At 36.6% G+C, this 27809-nt stretch overlaps 4 protein-coding genes across 5 annotated transcripts; 2 read left to right on the forward strand and 2 right to left on the reverse strand.

Moving 5' to 3' along the window:
- Positions 1 to 6963: 6963 nt before the first annotated feature.
- Positions 6964 to 10240, forward strand: LOC106329270. 2 transcript variants are annotated; one of them, XM_013767897.1, is made up of 12 exons: positions 6964 to 7147; positions 7240 to 7331; positions 7696 to 7785; positions 7943 to 8020; positions 8105 to 8205; positions 8390 to 8582; positions 8686 to 8776; positions 8892 to 8956; positions 9061 to 9215; positions 9301 to 9382; positions 9561 to 9670; positions 9759 to 10240. In XM_013767897.1, the coding sequence occupies exons 1-12, from the start codon at positions 7060 to 7062 to the stop codon at positions 9952 to 9954; spliced, it is 1341 nt and encodes a 446-aa protein (XP_013623351.1). In that variant the 5' UTR covers positions 6964 to 7059; the 3' UTR covers positions 9955 to 10240. The 2 variants fall into 2 exon arrangements, with proteins under 2 accessions (XP_013623351.1, XP_013623352.1); XM_013767898.1 differs by having other exon boundaries at positions 6970 to 7147; positions 7258 to 7331.
- A 1980-nt stretch (positions 10241 to 12220) lies between these two features.
- On the forward strand, positions 12221 to 13349 carry LOC106329013. The gene is made up of 2 exons (XM_013767576.1): positions 12221 to 12607; positions 13088 to 13349. Exons 1-2 carry the CDS (start codon positions 12260 to 12262, stop codon positions 13091 to 13093), a joined length of 354 nt encoding a protein of 117 aa, XP_013623030.1. The 5' UTR covers positions 12221 to 12259; the 3' UTR covers positions 13094 to 13349.
- A 5-nt stretch (positions 13350 to 13354) lies between these two features.
- Positions 13355 to 17216, reverse strand: LOC106329014 (long chain base biosynthesis protein 2b-like). Its single transcript, XM_013767577.1, has 10 exons — positions 16549 to 17216; positions 15881 to 16026; positions 15639 to 15763; positions 15370 to 15463; positions 14765 to 14928; positions 14480 to 14640; positions 14219 to 14346; positions 13948 to 14114; positions 13766 to 13873; positions 13355 to 13648 (listed from the first exon to the last, which is right to left on the reverse strand). The coding sequence occupies exons 1-10, from the start codon at positions 16641 to 16643 to the stop codon at positions 13553 to 13555; spliced, it is 1284 nt and encodes a 427-aa protein (XP_013623031.1). The 5' UTR covers positions 16644 to 17216; the 3' UTR covers positions 13355 to 13552.
- Positions 17217 to 24096: 6880 nt separating this feature from the next.
- LOC106336155 (long chain base biosynthesis protein 2b-like) lies at positions 24097 to 27426 on the reverse strand (the record flags this gene model as incomplete). The annotated part of the gene is given in 11 exon segments (XM_013774901.1): positions 24097 to 24458; positions 24951 to 25058; positions 25158 to 25324; positions 25402 to 25528; positions 25738 to 25899; positions 25989 to 26152; positions 26244 to 26337; positions 26411 to 26535; positions 26625 to 26770; positions 26850 to 26938; positions 27141 to 27426. Coding segments are annotated over 11 exon segments (1470 nt in total). The 3' UTR covers positions 24097 to 24362.
- Between the last annotated feature and the right edge of the window lie 383 nt (positions 27427 to 27809).

Genomic DNA, 27809 nt, shown 5'->3' on the forward strand with positions numbered 1-27809 from the left:
GTAACTGAATTTCAAGAGTTTTAATCTTTTTAGCTTATTTGGTAACTAGGGGTTTGTTATTATAATGGGCTAATTGGATCACATATTCACAAAACAAATCAAAATTTAAAAGCCCAAAATAATTTTCAGTTTTTTGAACATATATCCATCGACGCTTCCGTCAACTATCCATCGACGCTTCCAATCCGGAATCGCGTGCTTCCATTACGGTTCCAAACGTCTCAGTATCCGAAACGTGATTCCATGACGATTCCGAGCAATTCCGAGCGGTTCCGTTTCCGGTTCCACTTCGGAAGCACGAAACGCATGACCACCAACGATTCCATGCTACGTAGGCGGCTGCACACTAGGATTCCCTTTTACGAGAGTTATTGGGTTCAATCCTGTTACTTTCACAATTAATTCCTTTTTGAAGTAAAGGCCTATGCTTACTCATTTTATTTTCTGGACCATCCTAAAAGTACCATAAGCTATCCTAGATAGGATATGTGTTTTACAATGATGACAAAATTTAACACTTTCTTGATATAATTACTGACAATGCTTCAAGACATCCTAAAATTTCCTTAATAACAACCTAAATGAAACAAATGTCGTCATCATTCATTACAAACTTCTTACTTGTCCAAGTCAATATCAAAGTTCAAAAACATAGTCTTAGCATGACAAGTATTGAATCTCCCATCGCGTTGATGTCCTGCGTAACCAAGCCAATTTTTTTTTCAAATTTTCTAGTATCCGATTTTCTGGAAAGCTATCCTGAAAGTTTGAAACACCTTCCTGAAACCTAAAAAAAAACCCCAACAAATGTTCACAAACAAATTTATCTCAGTCACACTCAAGAACACTGGAATTTTCTGGAAAGTTTCCTGAAATTACACAAATCCTTTCTTAAATTTTAAAAACCACACAGCTTCACAAGCACAAGAAAGAAAGTAACAATGTCATAAGAAAACTCACGAGCCTACCAAACATATCAACATGCGTAAGTCAACAAAACACCAAACAAACAGTTTTTCTAATTTGTTAACATCAGATTCTCTAAAAAGCTTTCCTGAAACTACCCAAATCCTTCCTGAAATTTAAAAAAACTACATAGTTTCACAAGCACGAGAAAGAAACTAACAATGTCATAAAAAAATTCACGAGCCTACCAAACATATCAACATGCGTTAGTCAAACAAGACACCAAGCAAAAAAAATTCAAATTTGTTAACATCATATATTCTGGAAAGCTTTCATGAAACTACACAAATCCTTCCGGAAATTTTAAAAACTACACAATTTCACAAGCACAAGAAAGAAACTAACAATTTCATAAGAAAATTCACGAGCCTACCAAACATATCAACATGCGTTAGTCAAACAAGACACCAAGCAAAAAGTTTTTCAAATTTGTTAACATCGGATTTTTTGGAAAGCTTTCATGAAACTACCCAAATCCTTTCTGAAATTTTGAAGAAAAGACTACACAGTTTCACAAGCACAAGAAAGAGGTTAACAATGTCATAAGCAAATTTACGAGCCTGGTAAACATATCAACATGTGTAAGCCAAACAAGTAAAATAAATAAAAAATCTTACCAAAATTTATGTGTCATTGGGTGTTCAAAAAATTTCTTACCAAATTTTGTAGATGGTCATGAGATTTTTGTAGATGGTTTAAACTCTAATACTTGTTCGTAGATCATTCTTGAAATCAAACAAGAAAAATAAAGAACAATCTTATCAGAGAAATGAATAAACATTTATCTCAAAGAGATTAGTAAGTAAGGATCTTGCCTTGCAGCTACTATGACTAGGCTGCAATTTTCAAATGCCAAAAGTTAACATCAAATCGTATGAAATTTTTAGACGTGAGACTAAACAGGATTAAGACCTACAGATGAGCTGCTATCATTGGTATTAAACTAGCCTTTCAGAGACATCCCACAAATAAGCTTAGCTTAAAACTACTAGACAAGATCAAATACAATACATAAACACACAAAAAGGGCAATCCTTTGAGAGACTGGGAAGAAAACGAGTACTTTGGAGAGAAATGGAAGCTTAAGTTTGGCGGAAAGATGGAAAAAAACTCTTCGAGGGAGATAGTTACTAATCTCTTTGAGATATGTGTTTATCTGAGATATGTGTTTATCTGTTCGAAAATACAAAGTAAACAAGGTAATATTAAACATCCATTTGCGAAACATCCAATTTTTCAATTAAGAGCCCTAATTTTGATTTTGAATTGGAAATGTTTAATACTTATATGGCTTAGTTCAATTTTCGACCGATAAGAGTCTTGACGGTTGTAGATTCAACGTGCATGATTTATCTTCGGCATCGTCGAGAGAATAAGGCGATGGTGGTGGAGACGTCGAATATCTTCATCGTCGTAGTCATTCGTGATTCTTTTTCTATTTTTTAAGATTTACTAGTGAAATGGTAGTTTAGACTTTTGATCTATTAATGAAGGCTATTAATTTGATTTTTTGTTTGAGAAGTTTTATTTATTTATTTAGAGAGAAACTTAAATAGAACTATTTACTAGAATTACCCTTTTAGTTTTCTTTTTGTTATAGATTTGATTAACAAGAGTGGGTCCGGATACATTTTATTATGCCCACCCTTATTAGCTGGAAAGTAATCAATATTGACTCACTTGGAAATTTTGTATTCTCATTACCCCCACTTCTTTTCTAGCTACCCTATCATATTTCTCCTCTCTTTACTACTCTCAACTATTATATTATTATTTATTTCTCGTGGACCCCATGCCTTATTTCTAATTTTAAAAATAAAAAGCAGACCCTTCATCCCACATAAAGTCCATAAATGATTGGACATCTAACAGACGACCACACACCCCATCTACCTCTCTCCTTCCCACAGCTGTTCATCTTGTTCCCCTTTCTCACATCTTGCTCCCTTTTTTCCAACCACCTGCGAATGCTTCTTCCCCTTCAAGCTCCATTGGCGTTTTTTGAAGGTTCTTTTGACGAAAATTGGTACGTTTTTTTCATGGAATTTTCATATTAATATACTACTTATGTTCTATGTGTTATGAGTAACGAAAAAAATAAAAACTTAGCTGTAAAAATCGTGAAATTTTTCAAAGAAAAATGAAAATAAAATTTGAAGAAGGTTCTTTTTTTTAACACGATTTTGATAGGAAAAAACATAAAAATGGTGTTAGACGATAATGTGGGGTTTGTAACACGTTATTTGTTGATTAAACAGACCGATAAAAAATTAAAGTTTTAGGTATACTGGTATGAAAATGATGTTTGAGGACTATTTTGTATATTTCTGCTAATTTTTCACTAGTTTTTATGTTTAAAGCAAAATAATACATTACAATTTTGGTAGACGATATTGTGGGTTGTATAATACCCCTTGGTCAGTTATAGGGTTAAATCAACAAAAATGAAAATTTATAGAAACTACTAGAATTACTAGTACTACTAATGTATTACTTGTATTACTTGTATTACTAAATCGAATATGTACCAAAGATCTTGGACAACTTAGATTCTTTAAACGGTTAACTAATCATAATTTTTGTTTCAGGTAATCTATGGTCTCTCCTATTACAATCATATGTTTTGATTACGGACGAAGTTACATTAAAGATGGGGGTGAGAGAAGATGGATCTCGGGAGAAGATGAAATTCACACTCTAGTGATGAAGACAGCTGTGGAAGAGATTACGTATTCTAAATTGGTTGAGAGTATGTGCAGAAAGATTAAGGCAAATGGAGATGGGATGGTGAAGATTAGTTACTTTCCAATGGTATTGTATTCGAACAAGCCATCATATATTTGGTGTGATGAAGACGTTTTGGGTTATCTCATGCAAGTAAATCATGATAAATGTAGAAGTGTTTTACATGTGGAGATCAGCAGCGACATGGATGATACATATGGTGGTATGTCACTTTCAGGAGATGATGATGAAACTGATGATAGCTATGTTGGTCTTTCTTATGGGACCGAGGAAGATGGAACTGGGCAAGATGGAACTGATCAGGATCATGAGATGGATGGCGTGGTCATGCTTTACACAGCCGAACAACATGAAGACATTGAGATGCATGAGAATTTAGAGCATGGGTATGAAGGAACAGAAGTAAGAGTGGAAGAAGAAGCTGCAAGAGCGGAAGTTGAAGCTGCAAGAGCAGGAGTTGAAGCTGCAAGAGCAGTAGTTGAAGCCACGACAGCAGTAGAAGAAGAATGGGATGATGGTCTCGATTTGGTTAAGGGTCAAGAATTCAGAACAAAGGTAGCCATGCAAGTTCTAGTTCAGAGGGGTGCACATAAGAATGGTTTTGAGTATGAAACATTTACGTCTGATATTGTGAGATTTGTGGCAAAATGTCGAGGAGCCAAAGAAGGTTGCAACTGGTATTTGCGTGTAGCAAAGCTTAAGAATTCAGATCTTTGGACGGTTAGAACTTACAACAAGTCTCATACGTGCTCAGTAGTAACTACAAGTACCCTTAGAAATAGAAGGAGAGGCACACCACAGGTTGTTGCATCTGTTTTGAGTGAAGAATATCCCGGTAGATATGACACACCAACACCAAATGATCTGATCAGTATGGTTACCCACAAGGTTGGTGTTGATGTGTCATATGCCACAGCATGGAGAGGAAAAAGGATGGCTGCTAATGAAGTCCGAGGTACTCCGGAAGAGAGTTTTTCTATGATACACTCCTATATGTACATGCTTAAGTTGAAGAATCCTGTCTCAGTAAGTTATGTTGAAGTGGATGCGGCGAAAAGATTTAAGTATCTACTTTTCGCATTTGGAGCTTCCATAGAAGGGTTCGCAGCGATGAGGAAAGTTATCATTGTGGATGGAACACATCTTAAGCATGTTTATGGTGGAGTTCTGCTTGTTGCGATGGCTCAAGATCCTGATCGTCACCACTACCCTATCGCATTTGGTGTAGTTGATGGTGAGAAAGACGAAAGTTGGATGTGGTTTATGAATAAGTTGAGGTCAGTGATATCATATGAAGCCGAATTGGTGTTTCTTTCGGATAGAAATGGAAGCTTGATCAGGTCAATACGTGAGGTGTTCCCAATGGCTGCACATGGGTATTGTATCTGGCATTTGTCTCAAAATGTCAAAGGACATGTTTTCAACAACAGAGACGCTTGCCTGTCTACAAATGCAAAGCTTCCAATCTTTTTATACTTAGCCAGGTAGTCATGGCACTCCAATCCCGAGATGAGAGCATCCTCTCTCATTGAATACCGAATGGGCACTCCATTAACAGCAAACCAAGCTGTGTCCTCTGACTCGTGTAAAGGAACAGTGCGCAGTAGAAGCATCCACATACCCTGCAGCTTCAAGTTTGGTTCATCGGACATGTGGAAAAAATGGCAAACCTGAGGGTGGTTTTCAAACCACTCCAGCTCAGGCTTAAACCTAGCCTTCTTCAGGATCTTCACCGTCGCAGTCACATAGCACTTGCTATGTATCTTACATGTCTGGGTGAACTCGGTGTTCTTGAAACATAGCTCATCAGGTGGCAGTGGTTGGCACTCCTGTAAACCAAATAAAAATTATATTAGCATTTATTTATTAGTAGTACTAGTCACACTAGTAATACACCAATAACAATTTTTTGGGAATAATTTATCTGAGATGATGCAGACTGATGATCAGACTCATTTCCGCGTGCTGGCAGATCATCACTATCATTCCCTGTTGAAAGCTCTTCTACATGCTGCTCTTCTACATGAGCACTGTTTCTTTTTGTGGACTTTCTCTGCTGAGATTTTTTTTACCGTCGACCTCGGCCTGCCATTATCTATAGCCCCTCAATATCTTGATCCCCTGAATATATACATACACAATAAACGTTCAATAACCACCAAAGCTAACAAACTCATTCAATGAAATATCTACAAAATAAATCATTGATTCTTATAGTATCACGATCTGCCTAATCTCAAGTCATTCCTTCAAGTATTACATCTTCAAACATTCAATCCCGAAAACAGTGACTCCAAATCATTGACAACAAAACAGATCATTCATTTATTCTTCCAATTTTATGAGCTGTCTGATCTCAAAACCATTCATTCAATAATAAAACTCCAAGCAATCAATTCGATCACTACATCACAAACATTCAATCACTCAACTCGGTTTCACATATTAAACACTCTATCACCAAAACAGTTAGTCTTCAATAATCACTAGACTTATCTCAAATTTGAAACCAAACTTTCAATCTCTATAACCTCAAAACCAAATGTGTCCAAGTTTCAGTCTCTGTAATCCAAAATCTGAAAAAAATCTGAACCTAACCGATTTTCAACCACAATACTTTCAAACCCACAACAAAATCAATCAAAAATTGGACAGAGAACATACCTTTTACACGGAAGAGACGAGAACGAAAACAGGAGATGGAAGATGAAGTCAAGGGTTCCGTCGATTTCGTCGCCGACGGAAGGAGCGGGAGAATGGAATACGCCGTAGGAGAGCAGGAGCAGTTGATTCGATCAATTTTTTCGGTTGATTTCGTCAGATCTAGGGTTACAGACTGATTTGGGGAAATGATGAAATCATAGTAACAAGGAAGGACACGGGGGAGTAAGGGAAGACCAGAGAAGAAGCAGTGAAGGAAGCAGTGAATGCGGTGGGCTTCATCGTGTTCGTCGGTTCTAGGGTTTTCGAGGAGGATAGTCCGGTTTTCTTTCAATTTTCAGTTTTAGAAGAGAGGGAGAGACGACAACGGAAGAGAAAAGAGAAAGGAACGCGCGGGTCTGGTTAATGATCCGGGTTATAGTGGTCGAGTCAAATAGTTTAGGTTAGATCCTGTAAATACTTGGTTTCATTAAGGGCAATTTCGATTTTCACCGCGTTTTTGATTAAAATATACTAAAAATTATATTGTTTTTAACTGGTGGGATAAAATAGAATAAGTATGGGAGTTAACGGGGCAATCGAGAATAAAGTCCTTATTAGCTCACTCGCAGATCGGAACATTCCCGTAGTTACTTTGGAAGATCACATCGTCTCCTGAAAAAATTAGCAGCTGCTCTGAGGGAATCGATGAAGATCTTGCAATTGATATTCCTATTAGCTTTAACAACTGGAATCTCTGCTGTTCTCATCTACATTATCGGCGTCTCAAATCTCTGTAAGTATACATATACACTCCGTCCGTCGTTGTTCACAGTGTATTTCGTGATTTTCTCTCAAGTATGGCGATGATTATTGATGAATAAGAAGATGATTCCGTGGGTTTAGACGAATCAAATCGGCTTAGCAATGAAGATTTAGAGGCGTTGCAGTCCCTGCAGAACGGATTCCAGAAGTGCGTCGTAAGTACTTTCGCTTTAGAGATCTTTGTTGTTAGCTTCACTATCTGCTTTGGGAATCACGTTCTTGATCCGTTGAGTGTTAAGTCTTACTTGTGAATTTGGAGATCTGTTGATTAGAATTGATCCAATCTAGTGGATTGTTACTGAATGGCTGGAATCAATTCAAACTGGAACCTGAGTGAAAATTGAGGCATATTGATTCATGAGCTAAGACCTTAACAACATCTTAAAAATGATGAAAATTTATCCTGGGTTGAGTTTTCATCTTCAGTTAACTTTATGAGTTGCTGTATTACTTGTTTGCTTGTAAGATTTACTAAAAACATCATGTGTGACTAAAAGAGTATATTTTGGAATGATGTAGAGTGCAAATGGCTTGGGACTACAAGCTGCTACTGGTAGAGATTATTGTAAAATATCAATAAACTTCCCCAAGGATACTGTACCCAAATGGGTAAATGCTCTCTTTTGATCTCAGTCTGGTTACTTGACTATATACATTGGCACAGTTGTTCTTTATCACTAGTCCTTGTCTTGTTTAGCAAAGTGTTGTATTGAATATATGTATTTTACCTTGTTTTCATGTCTTGGATTATGTCCAACAATAACAGAAAGATCCTAAGTCTGGAGAGCTTGAAGGACTGTCTTATGAGTTTGACTTGTGCGAAGCAGTAGCAACTTGGGAACAAGTGGGTCTTTCATTTCTTAGTTTCTGTGTAAATTTTCAGCTCACATAATACATTGATGGGTTGATTAGCGAGTTGGTTGACCAGGTCAGGAATAGCTCTACCATACTCACTAGGGAATACATTGATGCCTTACCAAATGGATGGGAGGATTATGCATGGCGCAGAATCAATAAAGGAATACAACTGTAAGTATTGACTGAAATTAGACGAGGAATGAAGTGCATGGTGGTTATTACTGTTATAATCCGTTTTCTTCATAGACAACAGTTCAAAACTTGATGGGTCCCAGTCACAATATATCAAGTAGTAAAATGGTGTGTTGTCTTCTTCTTTTTTGGTCTTAATGAAACTCGCACTCCTCTGGTGCAGTAATCGGTGCCAGAATAGGTCTTTATGCATCGAAAAGCTTTCATTGGTGCTACCTGAAACACCTCCATATTTTCCCCGGCAGTTTGAGCGATGTGCTGTTATTGGCAACTCTGGTGATCTTTTGAAAACAAAGTTTGGAAAAGAGATTGATACTTATGATGCGGTTATCAGAGAAAACGGTGCTCCAATTCAAGTAATGATGAGTTGTTTTTTTATCTAACTCCCGATTCTTCTGTTCCCCCTCTGTTCTCTCACTTATCTTACTCCATTCTTTTTCTTGGAACATCTTCTTGCAGAACTACAAGGAATATGTGGGAGAGAAAAGTACATTCCGTCTTCTTAATCGAGGGTCAGCAAAAGCCCTTGACAAAGTCGTGGAGTTGGATGGTATAACTGTTTTCTTGTTTTATATTCCTTCATGGTTACCGCCATTGTTTCTCTATTTCGATTTTCTTGTGTGTGTCATAGTTTACACTCTCTCTGATCCTTTGAGACTGTGCAGAAAAAAAGGAAGAGGTACTACTAGTAAAAACAACAATTCATGATATTATGAACAAGATGATTCGGGTTTGTACATTGCCCTTATTTGTCTCTTAGCTCTTTGGTTTTGAATATCTGAAATCTATTCCTCGTCTTCCAAACTTATTTGAGGATTCTTCCTTTTTCTGTAGGAAGTTCCAATAAAAAATCCTGTGTACTTGATGCTTGGTGCTTCATTTGGCTCAGCAGCTAAAGGAACCGGGCTCAAGGCTCTTGAATTTGCTCTATCGACTTGTGATTCAGTGGATATGTATGGTTTCACTGTAGATCCAGGTTATAAAGAGTGGTATGAAGTTTACCTAGATTTATTTTGTCTAGATGTTATCAACTATGTTTATGTTTGACAGTAATCTCTTGCATTATTTTTTCAGGACTAGATATTTTTCAGAATCTCGGCAAGGACATACTCCTTTGCATGGTAGAGCCTACTACCAGATGATGGAATGCTTGGGTGTAAGTCTGTCCTTTCTCGTTTTCTTAATTCTCAGCACAAGTTGCTACATTTTAAATGTGGCAGATGGCAACAATCACTTGATTCGTTTAATTAGATTTGCATTGGCCTATTATAAATTCAGAGACCCCTTCAGGCCTTTTGGTTTTGACTTGGTTCTCTTCTTTTTTTTGTTTATAGCTCATTAAAATACACTCTCCCATGAGAGCTGATCCAAACCGAGTCGTGAAATGGCTGCCAAGTCGCAAAATAATAAGATCTGCAAGAATCGCAGCGGAGAAGCTCCTAAGGTAATCAATTTCGTCTTCTTTCTTTTGCGCACATAGTCTGCCTCAAAAAAATATTATCTCTCTAAGAAAAAACCTATTCAACGTGCAGGAGAGTTGGAGCAGGATCTGTAGACCCATTAGCTTCATGCTCGATAGTAAAGAAGAGAAGCAAAAACGAGCGTCCAATGGTCTCTCACCTCAGAAAACCTGCGAGGGACCATCAGAAATTTGTGAGAAGCACGACCATGTACCCGTTGGAGCACAGTCCAGGACATAGTCAGCTTTGCATTACACCAGCTGACTAACGAAAATGCTTATATAGAAATCGTTTTTTTCCACCATACACTAAAGCACACAACAGGCCGACGATGGATTCAAAATCAAGTACATCCCTCTGCAATATAGTTATTATATGGAGTTCAAGACCATCGAGGTCAGATCTTTCTGGGTAATCTCTTAGAGGTTAGGGATTGATTCTTTTGTTATCCTGTTTATCGAAGTTTTCTTCACCAGAGATAGGTAAATGTGAGATAGAACTGGAAGCTAGAGGTCCATGTCTAATTTTAATACATAAGCAAATGTTTAATGTTCTTTTGTTTTCTTTATTTGCATTTAATATTTGTGTTAATTTGGAAATAACGCCTAAAAGTAGAATAGCAGAAATTTCATCAAATTGTTTCAGTATAAGAACATATAGTAGTTCTATTCATCATGCACCAATCATACACAAACGAGTATAAACTCAAAAACCTATTTTTAGGAAACAGTCTTGTCTTTCAAGAGAGTGGAACTTGGTACTGAAACAAAAGTTGCAATTAGACATCGATACCCGTCTCCAGATTCTTCTAGAAAAGATCCAAAGAAGCTATTCCATCTCCATGAGAATATTATGTTCCAACTGATTATCTATCAACCAAAAAAGGTGATTTTCGAGTAAAGAAGCTTGACCAAAGCTCACTCACCAGATAATCATATTGCAACAGAAGCTTGACCAAAGTACATCTGTCTCATCATATATGCTTAGCAACTTGTCAGCAATGCATTTGTCACATACCAAAAGCTTGGCCAAAGCGCATCTACACAGCAGTGATCCCGTCTGGTTTTCTTGCAAGGATCGAAATGCTTTCTTTAGAGTTCTTGAAGCGTCCAGTGAAGACCCACCCACAAGCTAGGCTTCCATGTGATCACAAGATTTCCATATTTCCACCAGAGTTGATGCTTCAAATCATATAGAGAAGCAGATGGATTCTCTTGCAATATGGTAAACTGATCATGCCCTCAAGTTGTCATAGAGAATAAAACTACGAACTAATACATTCCATGTAGCAATACTTGGGAGGATCACCTTCGATTATCATCCTCTCGAGAAGAACCAATGCATCCTCCCTACAATTAATTAAGACCTACATATGATATTACATCAGGCCGCCCGCCCGCCACTTTACTTCTACCAAATGAAACTTGATCAAAAATCTGGCATTGTCCTCTCAGCTTTCCCTAATTTTCAATACGCTAATATTATATATTCCTCGTCATCTCTGAAGATGCAAGTAGAGCTCGTAGATGTCAATAGTCTTCTGTGACTAAATAGACGAAGAGATCACTGATGTTGGATGCATTAGTCGTTACTACATAATACATGCAGAGTGGTGGGTTACCATGTGGATGCAAGATATGTTGAGATGGAGAAGGATAAACTGAGGGTTTATGTCTTGACGTAGTCGTTGAAGTAGTTGCTGAGGCAATTTGTGTCAGAGAGTGAACCAGAAGGCATGCAGAGTGGTAGAGACCATGTGGACGCAAGATGCTAAGCTGGCTTGGAATAAATTTGAGGAGCAAGTTTATACCGTGGAGAAAGGGCAAGAGATAAACTTGGAGAGCAAGTTTATGCCTTGGGGAATAAGTGTATTTCAAGAAAAAGAAAATGTACTTATTGATATGGAAGTTGTCCATATCCATGTTTTTTGGAGGCTAGGGTTTCAGTAACGTGGAAATCACTATAAAAGAGCTATGAAGTCGTGTGTATTCCATAAGACACTGTTGTTATTATTATAGAGGAAAGGTGAAAAGTCGTACTGAAGCAATTGCTGAAGTACAAGTTTGGGTAGATTAGGAATATTTCAGTAGCAACTATTAGAATGTTGACAGGCTTTGTAAAGCTGATAAGCAAGTCTTGTAATAGATTGTCTAGTCGATTTCTAATAAAGCATAGTTGGTTGCTTGTATCTATTTTGTGTGTTGATTTATTTTATGCATTACTCAATTGTGGTGTCATATTTGTTGCACGCTATCCTGGAGAGACCTGCATTGCATGATCCACGTAAAAGCGTGTAGTAAGAAGTTGAGCTCTACTCCATCTCTGGAGTAAAGACCATAAGCTTCATTTATTCGGTTTGTCTTTGAGAGCCTATTCAATAGCTAATTCTTTTAAATATTTATTCGGGGTTAAAAATGGAAATAACAGAAATTAAGCGGTTTTTGTCAATAAACTGCTAATTTGTGCACGAGCGTACACGTGTCAGGAAGTGAACAGCTCCACACTCGCAGAACCACATGTATGTGTATGCCTGATAAAAAGTGAAACAGGAAACCTCTCAATCTTTTCCAGAAATGACGGAACTGCCACCAGGTATCGACAACGGCGGCGTTCCTCTGTCGCTTCCTTCAACCTCTGCCGAGGCTACCGCCGCTGGATCGAAACGATTTAGGAGACCAAGTGTTCGATTAGGCGAAATCGGCGGCGACCAGTTGTACAATCACCACGGTTGGCAGGGGAGTAAACCCAAGTGGAACAAGAAAGATATGAGCAAACCATCGGCGAGGACTCGAGCTTTAACGAATTTGAGTTCTGGGTACGAGAATACAGGAGCCCTAGATGATGAAAGAGAAGGAAATGTGGATGTTGGGAGTTGGCGGGTCAAGAAACGGGTCGGGTCATCGCCGGGAGCGGCGCAGCGGGTACGATCCAATTGGGTATCGAGAATTGGGGAAATGGATGAATTAGACGGTTTAGGGTTTAGGGATTTCAGTAGAGAAGACTCAGAGAGTCCATTAAGAGACGGTGATATTGGCTTTTACGGCAATAGTAGTGAGTTGTCAGGGTCAAGATTTGGTTGCAAGAGTTAGGGTTTAGGGAGATATTGGCCAATGTTGAGGTTGATGATGAGGTTTTGCATTTGTTGACCTTGGATGATTTGAAAGATATATGGGGATTAACGCTGTTGGGTCTAGGAGGAAGATGTTTTCTGCGATCCAGAAGCTTGGTAGAGACTTCTCATGATAGATTAGATAGAGAGAGAAGATGGTTTTGTGTTGTTTTTTTTTGTTGGTGAGATAGTCAGCCATGGCAATGTCTAAAAACCACGAATGAAACCCTTTTCATCCTTTTTGCTATTCGTTGATTGGTTCTTATTTTTGATGTTTCTTGTTTCAATGTAGCATTAGCTACAGTGGTAGTAGAAGTAGAAGTGGGAAAACAAAGAAGTTGAAGCAAGAAGAAGGTTTTTAATCTGTGATATCTCTCTTTACTTCACTTGAGCTATTTCTGTGGATGGTCTTGATGATAATAAGGAACTTGCAATAGGAGTTTGAAGGAGATGAAACTGAATGTTTTCACTTTTCAGTCTAGCTTTTGATTGGCATCGTTAAGTGTTTAGTTCTCTCAGTTTGTAGAAGAAACAGGAGACATGGATATGCTAAGGTCAGTTTTTTTTTTTTTTTTTTGTGGAATAGAAGTTGAATGTTGGTATAGAGAATTGAAGTAAAGACCTCTTAGGATTCAGTTGGATTAATTTCGTGGAGGCTGCAATTTTGCTAACATTATTATGAAATCAGATCGAACCGGACCTGTTCTTTGTGCATGAATATTATCAGATAGAGCAACATATTGCGATTCTAAAATTTCTAAACCGGTTTGATGGTATCTTTCTCCTCTTCTTGCTTCTTTGGAGCTGCAGGAAAATATTTGATTCCTGTAAGGTCACCTACTTTGCTTATAACCTGTCATTCATCATATACAAAGAATGTTTATTAGAGTTTGGATCTATAATATATCAACCTCTAGGGCTTGCTACTGCTAGGGAAAGAAAGGGAGAGAATGCACAAGCAAGATATTACCTCTAAGGCTTTAATAAGATCTTGTTTTGAATGAGATGCGGATATGCAAATACGAGCCCTTCCTAGCATTAGAGGTGTAGCTGTGAAACCGACCACGGCGATTGCAACCTGTTTCATATTTCTTTTAGAGTTTGCTCTCTTATGTGGAAGCAAATGAGATTCATTTTGATAGAGAAACTTACATTTTCTCGCAAGCATTCCCTAGAGAAGGCTGGGATTTTAGCTGGATGGTAAAGCATTATTGGCATGACTGGAGAATCAACGTCTCCAAGTACCTTAAATCCCATATTCCGTAGCTCAGACCTAAAATAATTGCTGTTCTCTCGTATTCTTGCTAGCTTTTGTGCCCCTTAAACAAGCTTTTCTTATCGGGTTTGAGTCGAAAATGAAGCTAGTCAAACATGAAAGTAAAAATGATAAATGTAAGAACAGAGTAGAGACTTTAAGAGATACCTCTGTTGGAACCGTCCTCTCCAAGGATAACTCTTATGGCCGATATGATTTGTTGTGCGGAAGGAGTTGAAATTGATGTTGCGTAAAGATGAGCCGGGCAGTGGTGCTTCAAATATTGGATAGCTCCTACAAAAACAAAGAAAATGAAACTTCAAAATACTATTTTTATAACTTTTTCTTATTTTAATCATCATGTGTACAAGTTTTTCTTTGACAAGATTTGATATAAAGAGGTAATGTTCATAAGTTTGCTTAAAGACCTTCGAGCCGGCAATATATCCACCACAAGAGGCAAACGATTTACTGAAGGTTCCCATCATTATGTCCATGTCAGCCGTATTAACTCCAAGAAGTTCGCAAACACCTCTTCCTGTATTCCCAATGGCTCCAATGCTATGAGCTTCATCCAAATAAACATATGCCTATATATATATATATATCAAAATAAAACTTTTTATTTTTATACATATATAAGACAACCAAATTGGTTTTTAGAAGACTTTGATATTGCGTGTGAATAATAATTTAGTTTTCAGTTGTCTCAACCTTGTACTTCTTGCATATCGACACAATCTCGGGAAGCTTGCAAATCTCCCTTTCCATGCTGTAAATACCTTCAACGATAACAATAATTTTCTTCCAGGGTTTGTGTGTTTTGGTTTGTCTTTCCGCTATTTCTTCTCTCAGTATTCTTTCCAAGTGAGAAGGTGCTGCAAAAAAAAGCAATATACGTAGGGTGAAGATAGTTTACCATTTTAACTGAACTCTCCATCCAGATCATTCAATTTTGTTCAGCCAACTGGTTTTCAAAATTTGCCTAAAATTACAGGTCTCATCAATATGAACCATTTGAATATTTTACGTTTTTAACACTAAACGGACCCTGGTTCTCATCTCTATCTAAATAGTTTATTTAGATGGACAAACGAACATGTCCTAAAAATAAATTTATAATTTAAGATCTAGACACAAATAAACATCACTAAAACAAAAACAGAAAACCAAGAAAAATGTTTACAATAAGTAAAAATAACAAAAATATTATTAGTATCTTGTTTCTAAAACGAAAGATACCATCTGTGCTACATTATAAAAGAAGGCCATTCAATTGAATGATAAAAGCTGAAATTTTAGGCACTACAAAAGCTTACTGTTGTGTTGGAAAATACGGATATTGGCTCCAGAACCTCGAGCACCATTAATAATTGAACTATGGTTCAAAGAATCACTTATTATCAATCCTCCCTGTTTCAAGTGAAATGAATCACTAATAAGCTACTTAAAGATTAATGGTTTTTGCTAACAATATACAGCATACAGAACTATGAACTGGATCATATTTCAACATATTAGCATATATATATAACCTAAGGTCCGAAGTCATGACTCATTGACTCTGGATGTGTGTACATGCGCACACCTTTCCAATCAAAACAGGAATGATAAACGAGTTTGTGGCGTATCCCATGCCAAAGACAATAGCAGAATGCTTTCCCACATATTTAGCTACACATTCCTCAAGCTCTACATGCACACTAGTAGTTCCTTTACCCCATAATCAAACCACACGTAGGTCAGAGGAAATATAGAGGAATAATTTGACAAACAAAAGAAAAAAGAAGAAGAAGAGAAACACTTAAAATTATAGGCGGTAATGTTTACCTGCATCAACACGAGAACTACATGTACTAGCTGAAAGTTTCTTTAAAGACTCAATAACACGAGGCGTGCAATATTCATCGAATGAACCAAATCCAAGATAATTGTAAGACCCCAAATTGAGGCACCTTCTTCTATTTGTTGTTCGACTGCATTGCAACCAAAGGTTTACTCAGCTATGCTTAGAATCCCATCGCTAAAGTTATATTAAAATTTTAGAAATTTGACTTTATATCATGTTAATATTATTTTGTGTATATGTAGAATTTAAATGTGGGTTTATAAATAATTTTACTAAATATTATCAAAATATATTGAAATGTTAATAAAAAATAGAGATGAACTCCATTGTGAATATAAAACAAATAATACAATACTTTTTGTACTTATATAAAAAATTTATATATAAATTATTAATTTATGATTTTAGTGGAACTATATATTTACATAGAATTTTCTAAAAAATATTATCTTATCATCTTATTATCATATCATCTTATCGATTTTGTCATATTTTGAATCGGTCCAATTCGAGAAAAAGTTTAATTAATTTAGCCTGTTTATCGATTTATAGAAATTCTATTGTATCTCAATGTAAGCGTGTGATATAACTTTTCAAAAGAAAGCACACTGCTGTAAAAAAGAAAAGATGAGGAAGAAAGTACACTTACTCTATCACTTTTTCCCCATCGTTCCAGTCTCGCTCGACCATATCAAACCATGCATCTGGTGCACTCGCTATTGGACGGGCAAAACAGTCCTTCATGGTTAGAAAAAAACAGTCCTGACGAAGAAATAAAAAGTAGGTATTACAATATAACGGAAAACATTATCAATATAATAGCACTGTACTGCACAAAGTCTTAACATTATCAGTCTTTTTATCTTCAAATTTTACAAAAAGAAGTTCTGAACGATTCATTCTCTCTTTCTCCTCGAACCCAAATCGTATTCTGAGTTTACCTCCGGCGTCCGGCAGCGCGTGCCGTCGCCGGAGGGTTTCTTTCTTTCGCCCTCGGTTTCGTATTTGCTTCGTCGTGCCTTCCCTCCTCTATCGTCTTGTGGTTGGCCCTGGTCTTACGTCTCTCCAGATGCTCGAGAGGTTGTCACAGCGGTGGAATTTTGGTTGGTGCTGGAGTCACGACACGGTGGAACAGAACTATTGTGCGCGGTGGAGTCAGCTTTTCAAGGCTGCGGGTCACAGTCATTTGTCATTTCGGTTCTTGGAGGCGGCAAGTGGCGTCACGATCCGTGGCTTGGTTGTGGCTGTGTCTTACTTGTGCTTAGAGGTGTCAACTGGGCGGACTGACGATGGGCTAGCCCATTCCAATTCATTTTGGGCGGGCTATGGACGTGCCCAATTAATAAATAGTTCAATTGGACAAAAGACCAATTAGTACACGGTCCAATTGGACGAAAACCCAATGGATAATGGGTGTCAATAAGCTTCCTAAAACATATTTTCATGAGTTTAACAAAACAAAGCATAGCTTTACAATTTAACACAAAAAAACGGTTTTATCGTTAAAACCCCAATTTCTCAATTTTGGCATGAAAACACAATTTCTCGGTTTTGGCGGAAAAACGCAATTTCTCGCGGGAAAACACAATTTCTCGGTTTTGGCGGGAAAACACAATTTTTCGGTTTAAACGGAAAAGCACAATTTCTCGGTTTTAACGGGAAAACACAATTTTTCGGTTTTGGCGGGAAAACGTAACTTCTCGGATTTTGGCGGAAAAACGCAATTTTTCGGTTTTGGCGGGAAAACACAATTTCTCGGTTTTGGCGGGAAAACGTAATTTCTTGGTTTTAACGGAAAAACACAGTTTCTCGATTTTAACGGGAAAACGCAATTTCTTTTAACGGAAAAACGTAACTTCTCGGATTTTGGCGGGAAAACATAATTTCTTGGATTTTGGTGGAAAACGCAATTTCTCGATTTTGAAACGAAAACGCAATTTCTCGGTTTTGGCGGAAAATGTAATTTCTCGGTTTTAACGGGAAAACACAATTTCTCGGTTTTGGCGGGAAAACGTAACTTCTCGGATTCTGGCGGGAAAACGCAATTTCTCAGATTTTGGCAGAAAACACAATTTTTCGGTTTTGGTGGGAAAACACAATTTCTCGGATTTTGGCGGGAAAACGCAATTTCTCGGTTTTAACGGGAAAACACAATTCTTCGGTTTTGGCGGGAAAACGTAACTTCTCGGATTTTGGCGGGAAAACGCAATTTCTCGGTTTTGGCGGAAAAATGAAATTTCTTGGTTTTGACAGGGAAACCTAGTTTTATAGTTTTGACAAGAAAAAAAAATACTTTTATACTTTTGAAAAGTAAACATAATTTCAAAATTTTAGAAATAAAATCTAAACTAATAATTGAAAAATAATTATAAATATTATTGGGTGTCCATGGGCATGCCCATTTGGACATGGTCTCTATTGGTCTTGAACATTTGTTTGAACCATTGTCCAATATGGACCACCCATTACTGCCCAAAACTGAAATGGTTCAACTGGTCAAGCCCAATTTGGGCCATGAGCGGACCATTTGATAGCTCTACTTGTGCTTAGCTCACATCCCAGTGCCTGGTTCGGGTAATTTGATTCCGTTTCAGTAGTGTTTCTTAGCTGACATCTTGTGCAGGTCATTAGAGCCATCTCGATCAAAGTGTGTCGACGAAGTTAGGTCCGTCTCTGTCTTGGTGTTGATGGTGGGTGTCTCTTCCCGGTAAGAGTAAGTTTTTCATCCCTCCATCTATGTTGTTCGGTTCGCGCTTCATCGTCAGTGACAGTTACAAGTTTCGAAGAGATTATCGAAAGCTAGCTACTCTGGAGACAACATGGGAATTCCCGGCATCCGAGGCAATGAGGAGAACCCCACCTTCCTATGGTTTAGTTGACGGTCGAAGGCGACCATGGATTCCTAAAGATTCAAAATATTGACTAGCGGAATGTGCATGATTTAATGGGCGGGCGAAACTACTTATGTATTAGATGACTCGAGAAATTGTATTCAAATCGGGCTTATAACTGGATCTGTTTACGCTGATGACAAAAAATATAATAATATTCTAGCTTTTAGTTGATTCTCGTAATATTTGAAAAATGATTTTTATAAATGGATGAATTATCAAAAAAAATACTAATAAAATGAGAAATGTAAACCAAAATATTCTCAGCTTTGTTATTCAATGCGAAAAAATGAACAAAACTACAAAGTTTATTCATTTTTCATTTAGTTGGAAGATCAGTATGGGTTTGGATTGGTCTATCTATACCAACTACCAAATGAAAAGAAAAACAATTAACACATGGACCTTGTAGAAAATTGGTTTTATTAGTTTATAGTTAAGAGAATGACCTGAACCCGATGATATCCTCATCTCATGTAGAAATCCTCGTGTCCCAAGCAGATTGGCGCATATCCCTATACACAAAGTGAGAATCAAGATACATACGATATAAGAAAATAAATGGAAAAAAGATTATTCAAAGTTAACTTACGAAATGACAAACCTGGAGATTGTCGTTGGTGAATGGCGAAACGAGGATCCGAAGGAAAAAATCACGGAGATGACCAAAGCCGATGATCAAGCAGCAGCTCAAATATGTTGAGATAGTGGCAAAGTACATCCACTGCAAGAAAAAAAGGTTTTGATAGCAGTAGCAGTGGATAACGTTTTTTGACTTTATGCTATGGTTGACATATCTCTTTAATTTTAGATAGCGTTTGTATATTTGAAAATGCTACGATAGCGTGGTATATTTGAAAACGTTATGATACCGTATTTTTAATAGCACATAATTAAAAACACTATGCTTGCCTTTTTAAATCCCTAAACCCTAAAAAAATTTTAAACCATAAACTTTAAACTCTAATATTCTAACATCAGATCTTAAATTTAACCTAAAATATTAGATATAAACTCAAAAGTTATTTCTTTTACAAAAATTAATTGCAAATCTCAATACCCTAAACCTTTAACCATATACTCAACCTCTATTCTAAACTCATAACTTTAAAACTAAGTTCTAAATAAAAACTTCTCAAAAGTAAATCTAATTCTTAACATAAATTCAAATTTATTTTCAACTTTAACTTATAATCTTAAATCAATTCTCTAAACCTTTTGAACCCTATATATATATATATCATACTTCCAATTAATCATATACCCTAAACTCTAACTAATTAAAATTCTAATATTTTCTATTATTTAACTTTAAAATTTAAATTGCTTATAAAAAGTGAAATCTAATCATTTTGTAATCTTATATCATTAATTTTATAAACTCTATATATGAATTTTAAATTTATATTTTTAAAATTTAAGCACAGATCTTAAATCCACAAAATAAAAGTAACTATTAAATATACTAAATATTAAAAATACAGAGTACAACAAAGAAAAAGAAACAAAGAGGATTAAACCTTGACCAATAGGAAGATCCAATGCAGAATGGTGAGGATAACTAAACTATTAATCTCCACCGTTGATAGATCTCAATCTAACGGATATTATTCTTTTCTTTCATTATCTCTTTATTCTTTTTGTTTCTCACGAGTCATGACCTTTGCAATTCTTCTTGTAGATCTCAAACCAAATTATCAATTTTCTCACAATCCTCTGCAATCTCATCACTTCATCTCTCATAACCTCTGGTCCTCTGCAATCTTATTCTTTCTGGTGAAGCTCGTCACCTTCTCCTTTTGAAACCGTCACTCGTCACCACCACCACCGCTCGTCACCACCATCGCCGTCCGACACCATAGACCTCTATCTCTCTCTGATTTTGTTTAGATTTCGATCCTAATCTCAATCTCTCCGCATATCACCTCTCTTCTCTCTCAAACTCACCACTTCTCAATCAGTCGATGAAGATAGGTACATTCTGATAATTTTGTTCTTTAATTGTTGATTCTTTGATTAACTTGTTTTAGTTTGTACGAAGGCTTCAGAGAATTAAAGGCTGGAGAAAACAGTCTAAGCTTGGAGAATCAGAGCAAGGTTGTGGTGAACACATGATAAGAGGTGTCGGAGAAGACATTGCAATGGCGTCGAAGATGGAAAAGAAGATATGGACGAAATTGAAGAGCCAAAGTGAGAGAAGAAGAAGATGAGAATCTGAAGCTAAGAAGTGATTGAAGAAATATGTCGGAGAAGAAGAAGAGTCCAAGCTCGGCGCCGTCCTTACCTATCTCGAGTATCGGCCTCAACTCTCCCTTTCGGTGGCGGCTAAGATTGAGGAAGAACTTGGTTAGGTTTAGATAGGTTTAGCTATAGTAAATTGGTTTAACTAGGACTAGTTAATAATTGTAATTTGTAATTGTAATCTATGTAAACCAAATTTTAATTTTTATAAATACAAACAGATTTAATTATAAATTAATTTCTACTTTATATTTTTATTTTTAAATAATTGAATAAAATAAATAATTTTAAAATTAAATTATTTTAATGTAAATAATAACAAAAAATAAACGCTATTAAAAAATATTTAATTGCATACAAAAAAGCGCTATCGTATAAAACAATAAGATAACAGTGCAAAAAAACAATATCTAAAGTGCTTGATCTATTATGACGGGCGATGATACAACGTTTCAAAAACCGCTATCGTATCGATAGATAGCGTTTTTTGTCCGCTAAGAAAGCCTTTTTTCTTGTAGTCATCCTCTGCGAGTTTCTAGACAGAAGAATACAATGATAGGTTTTCGAAAACTTCTGCCTATTCCACTATTTATGTTTGATGTAGAGTTCTTTCTACTAAAGAAGTCAAGTAAATGCTGTAGGGTCTTGGAGATGAAGGTGTAATGAGAGTGAGATTTAGAGAGAGGGCGAGAGAGAAGAAACTTAGGAGACAATTCTTTGAGGTCCCTCTTTCTTTTAAACAATGTAGCTCTGTCGATGTTCATGAAAGAGGCGTGCTTACAGTGTTACAGTGTGTTGAAAAATGTATTTTCCTTAGGCCCAAAATTTAAAACAATTTCTAGTTGCTTAACTTATTTCTAAGAAAAAACTTTCCATGAGAATCGATTAACTCATTTTTTAAATCCATGCATTTTTTCTTATATGACATAGTATAGTATATTTACGTAATAAACTTATTTTTGTAAGTGTTAAACTTGTGTATTTGGCGAAGGTGATACATCGTATTAGAAAATTATTTTCACTATAGTTGTATATATATAAGTTTATTTTTAAAACTTGCCTTAAGTCCCTAAAACACTTTGCACAACACTGGTTCTTGATGAACAAAAACTCTCTACCGAATAGGTATACAATATTTTTTATATTTTTATTTTGTTACCTGGGAAGAGATTGGGTCTTTAACACCAATCTCTCCTTTGGTCTGGAGGTAACCTTTGCTGGTACCATTTATGGTGTAAAACACTCTTTTTACCGGGTTTCCAACTAGTATAAAAAAGGGAAAATTGTCAATTAAATCACCAACTTTCAAATTTGGTTGAGAAAAAGTAAGAATTTTCTAGTGGGTCATTTAAAGAATCAATTTATCTTGACTATTCGTTTTAACATTCACCTTACTTTGACTAAGCTATTTTTAAAACGTCGTTAAAATGGTTAACATATTGAGTTAACAGAGTTAATCTCCGTTTCTAATCTCTGTCAAATCCATACGAAGTCGTTTTGAAATACTATTAAAAACATTTTTCAAAGGATTGGAACCCATGTCCAAAACCTCAATCATATCAAAGGTAAACCACTAGACTACTTACAATTTCATTAACTAGTGGTACATACTAATAGTTATTATTAAACCCTCAGATTGTTTCTTCTCCAACATACATCCCTAAATCGTTTTTGGATCTAATAAACCCTAATTCATTTCTTCTCAAAACCTAAATCTGTAATCTGTAACTGTATTCTATCACTTATCCAATTTACGATTCAAAACCATTGATGTAAAAACTTAAAAACTCAAGCGGCTGGAGCTCTCTCAATACAGTTATTACACACTTCTCTGTAGAAACTTAAAAACTCACTTCATCAAATTGCTTATTCTAGGACGCGGACAAGAATGGCTGTCTATAATAGGAGAAGAAAAGCATATCAGATCAAGTTGTTTCTTCTACTATTAGTATATACCACTAGTTAATAAAATGGTGCAAGTAGTCTAGTGGTTTGCCTTTTATATGATTGAGGCATTCGATTCGAGTTCGAATCCCTTGAAAAACGTTTAAAAAAAAAATCAAAACGATTAATCATTTTAACGGTGTTTTAAGAAATGGTTTGTTAAAACGACTAGTCAAGATAAATTGAAACTTTAAATGGTCCATTAGAAAATTTATGTGTTTTTCAACCAAATTTGAAAGTTGGTGATTTAAAGTTCCGTATAAAAACAACACCAGCACTTATGCTTAAACTAACTCGTCACTTACGTCCGGTGGTAGGTGTACAACACTTAGAACTGATTTGCAATAGAAGTTCCAATACTCAAGAAAATAATGATGTGTTCAGTACAAAAATTTAGGAATGATTGTTTCTATTCTAATTTAGTATCATTATCTATTACAAACGTCATCAGTTACGTTTTGAGATATGGTTTTCTATTAAGAGAATTCAACCACTAGTCTACATTATATTGTGGGGCCATTAGGAACTTGGATTAACTGATACTATTTCCTCAAAGTTTGTATTGAAATTTAAAACATGAGGATAATTTTTATAGTTTGTAGATTTTGCCTCTGAACTAAAACCTCGTCTTAGGGTTTAGTCTAGAATTGGACACCCTAGTTTTCGTGGAACAAAAGCAGACGCATAAATAATGATATTTTGACTTCGGAACAAAAATAGAGTCAAAGATCAAGAAAAGTTCTTTTAGCGATTCCCTATTCTCTGCTTTTTGAAGATCCTAAACAATTAAGTCTGAATAAATCACAAGATTCGTGACAAGTAGCGTCACTCTCAAGACATTATGAAGTGAGGACCAAGATGTAGCTACCACTTGTCCCAACAACTTCCCATCATTATCATTCCTGTCCCGATCTAGAATAATTGAATACTGTATGCTCCATTTTGGTTTTTGATCATTTAACAGTTTAATTTGCGTTTGAACATTTCTGAAGAATTGTAAATCAAACAATATAAACTTGGTATGATATATTTTTTTCCAGAGGTTAAAATTAGGAATGAGCACGACAAAACAGTCCGAATTTAAAAAATTGCTTTGGTCCTAAAGAATTGGACACCATATATTAGCTTCGTGAAGCAAAAACAGAAGCATAAAACGTCATCAAATAGCATCTGTAATTTTGGAGCACCATTCTTAAAGGAAGCTATACAATTAACTCGGACGAAACCAAAGAAACAAATGAAAAAAAGAAGAAGAACGATCACAAAGTTTCAAGACAAGTAGAGGGGCCACAACAAAAGACAGAACCGCAAGAAAAAACAGTAAACTAATGCTAATTAGTACTGATCAAACCCTCTTTTGGTAAGGAAACTGCTTAGCATTACGGTCTTAATCCAATTTCATTCTATCTTTCTCTTCTTCTTGCTTCTTTGGTGCTGCCGGAAAATATTTGATTCCGGTAAGGTCACCTGCTTTGCTTATAACCTGTCATAACACAGAGTATCTATAAGCACAGTCCCTTTATTAAGTTCTTTTTGTAGACTTTTGGGGTTAGACACAAATATTTCTTTACTATGCTGAGAATTTGTTAAGGCTTCATCAATTGTATAGTAAAGCCCTGTTCGTTACGCTACCGCTGCGATAGCTTTCAGCGATAAAAAAAATAGACATCAATTGAAGCAACTAAATTGATGGAAAATGAAGAAGGTGACGCTGCGACTGTTTTTATATGTGTTTGCCAGTGCCATTGGTGTCGCTGAAAAAAACAGCGGTAGGAACGCTGCGGTTACTTTTTTACGGTGTTTCCGTCATTGTTGTTCACACGCGCGTGCAAAAAGTTTAAGAAGATAGTTATATTTTTAGTCGCCGGTCGCTAACGCAGCGGTTCTAAAATGAACAGGGCTTAAATGATAATTGTATAGTAAATGATATTAGGAGAGCACGCGAGTGAACTCAAAGAAAGATATTTTCTTTTACCTTTAGAGCTTTGATAAGATCTTCTCTTGAGTGAGATGCGGATATGCAAATGCGAGCCCTGGCTAGCAATAGAGGTGTAGCTGGGAAACCAACAACCACAACTGCGACCTGTTCACAGTTTTAAACGTACATTGAAGAGGTGAGAGTCTCTTTTGCGTAAAAAAAAGCAAATGAGATACTGGAAAAAAGACAAGAGTCTGTATTTACGTTTTCTCGCAAGCATTCCCTTGAGAAGGCTGGGATTTTTGCTGGATTGTAAAGCATTATTGGCATGACTGGGGAATCATTGTCTCCAAGGACCTCAAATCCCATCTTCTGCAACTCAGCCCTGAAAAAGTTGCCGTTCTCCCTTATCCTTGCTAACTTTTGCGCACCTGCCCCAGATTTTTTAGAAGAATTTTGAGACTACATAACTTGAGATTATGAAGCTCAGAAAACAATAGGGAGGTACCTCTGTTTGAACCGTCCTCTCCAAGGATAACTTTTATGGCTGATATGATTTGTTGCGCTGAAGGAGTTGAGATTGATGTTGCGTAAAGGTGAGCCGGGCAATGGTACTTCAAATATTGGATGAGGTCCTACAGAAATTGAAAGCACAAAATATGATATAAGCCCTTGGTTGATTTTGAGATAAACTGCACTACTTGCCTAGACAAAAATAAATGGTCTGTTGTGTAGGATTAGGGCCTTAGTAGAAACAGCTCTTTCCTCATCTTTAACAAGGTTCATCGCTTTATTATAAGAGATCTTTACATAATTGCAAAAGAACGGTACATAATTTGCTAACCTTGGATCCGGCAATATAGCCACCACAAGATCCGAAAGATTTGGTAAAAGTCCCCATCATTATGTCCACATCAGCTGTGTCAACTCCGAGAAGTTCGCAAACACCCCTGCCTGTTTTTCCAATTGCTCCAATACTGTGAGCTTCATCCAAGTAAACATAAGCCTGAAGCAAGGATATACAAGAAGTTAAGAGTTGCACATCCGACGACCAAATTAGTATAGAATAATTTCATTAAAGAAAGTGGATCTCACCTTATACTTCTTGCAAACTGAGACAATCTCGGGAAGTTGACAAATCTCCCCTTCCATGCTGTAAATACCCTCAACAACAACGATAATTTTCTTCCAGGGTCTGTGTGTCCTAGGTTGTCCCTCAGCGATTTGTTCTTTCAATACTCTTTCCAAATGAGCAGGTGCTGAAACAAGGGAGCATGAAGGAAGGTAGGCCACCAAGTTACATGGATAACAAAAACCTGGAAAGTGAAGTGAAGCATAAGAAATGCTTACTGTTGTGTTGGAAAACGCGGATAGTGGCTCCTGAACCTCGAGCACCGTTTACAATTGAAGTATGGTTCAAAGAATCGCTTATTATCAACCCTCCCTGTATAAGACAAAGATGCTACTAAAACATAGGTCTTTGGGAGTAGCATCCATCGGCGTTCATGACAACGTACCTTTCCAATCAAGACAGGAATGATAGCCGAGTTTGTTGCGAAGCCCATGCCAGTGACAATAGCAGCAGGTTTCCCCACATACTTGGCAACACATTCTTCAAGTTCTGCATGCACAGATGTAGTCCCTGATGGCAGAGGATGTCAGAAAATAAAATAAAAACAGAGAAGAGAGATTGTTCTTTCTTGACCTAATACATTTAAGAGAAACTGGAACCTGCATCAACGCGAGAGCTGCATGTACTTGCTGAAAACTTCTTCAAGGACTCAATAACACGGGGGGTGCAATACTCATCGAAAGAACCAAATCCAAGATAGTTGTAAGACCCCAAATTGAGGCACCTTGTGCTCTTTGTTGTTCGCCTGCAACCACCAAAGGGTTTATAAACGAAAGGTTAAACCTTTACATATGGTTAGAATAGAAGGAGAGGGACACACTCACTTGAGGGTCTTGTTGTTGTCATTAGAGTACCTCTCGATAACATCAACCCAAGAATCAGGAGCACTTGATATGGGACGATTAAAACAATCCTTTATTCACACGTTATAAAACAAAACATTAGGAATCAAGCAGTAATAACACATAATCATAAACAAAATATCTCTCCACCAATGCCAAGATTCAATTCCGAGATATTTTCTTAACAAATTGAACCAAAAAATGTTTTTTTTTTTTTTTTTGGTATATTAATTTTGTGTCACCAATGGAAGTTAATGAAAGAAAGAGAGGAACCTGAATACGGTGATACAATCGTCTGATGTAGAAATCCTCGTGAGCCAAGCAGATGGGGGCGTATCCCTGGAGATTGTTGGTGGAGCACCAATCGAAGATAAGGCGGGAGTAATCGCGAAGCTGCCCAAAGGCGAAGAGCAAGCCGTAGCTGAAGTATGTGGATACGGCCGTGAGGTATGGGATCGTAATCATATTCACACACCTCCAAATGATTCCTTCTCCTTCTCTCTTGTGAGTTTTGGATACAGATTCGGAAACGATGAGATCTGGAAAAATCTGCGCCTTTCTCACGGGAGAGGGGAGAGAGAGAGATTTGAATTGGATCTCTTCCCCTTTCTTCTTCAAAAAACAACAAAAGGATCCTTCAAATCTTACCAAAAAAAAAAAAAAAAAAAAAACCTCAATTATAATCCAATCCTAATCTTTTTTATCGATACATGTAGGGATCGGGTAAAATATCCGGACACGAAAACCCAAACCGAATCTAACCTAAAATAATCATACTAAGTTCGAATCAAAATTGGTAAGATACTCAAATGTCCGAAGAGCGTGATCAGATTTTTACCCAAACTGAAAAATTTTACACACGCGCAAATTTTCAACATTGTGCAAATAAATCTGGTTAGGAATGAATCTTCGTAGGACGGCTCAGATGATGCAGTTAGACGT

This window comes from Brassica oleracea, chromosome C3 (genome assembly GCF_000695525.1).
Source record: "Brassica oleracea var. oleracea cultivar TO1000 chromosome C3, BOL, whole genome shotgun sequence".
Lineage (NCBI taxonomy): Eukaryota > Viridiplantae > Streptophyta > Magnoliopsida > Brassicales > Brassicaceae > Brassica > Brassica oleracea.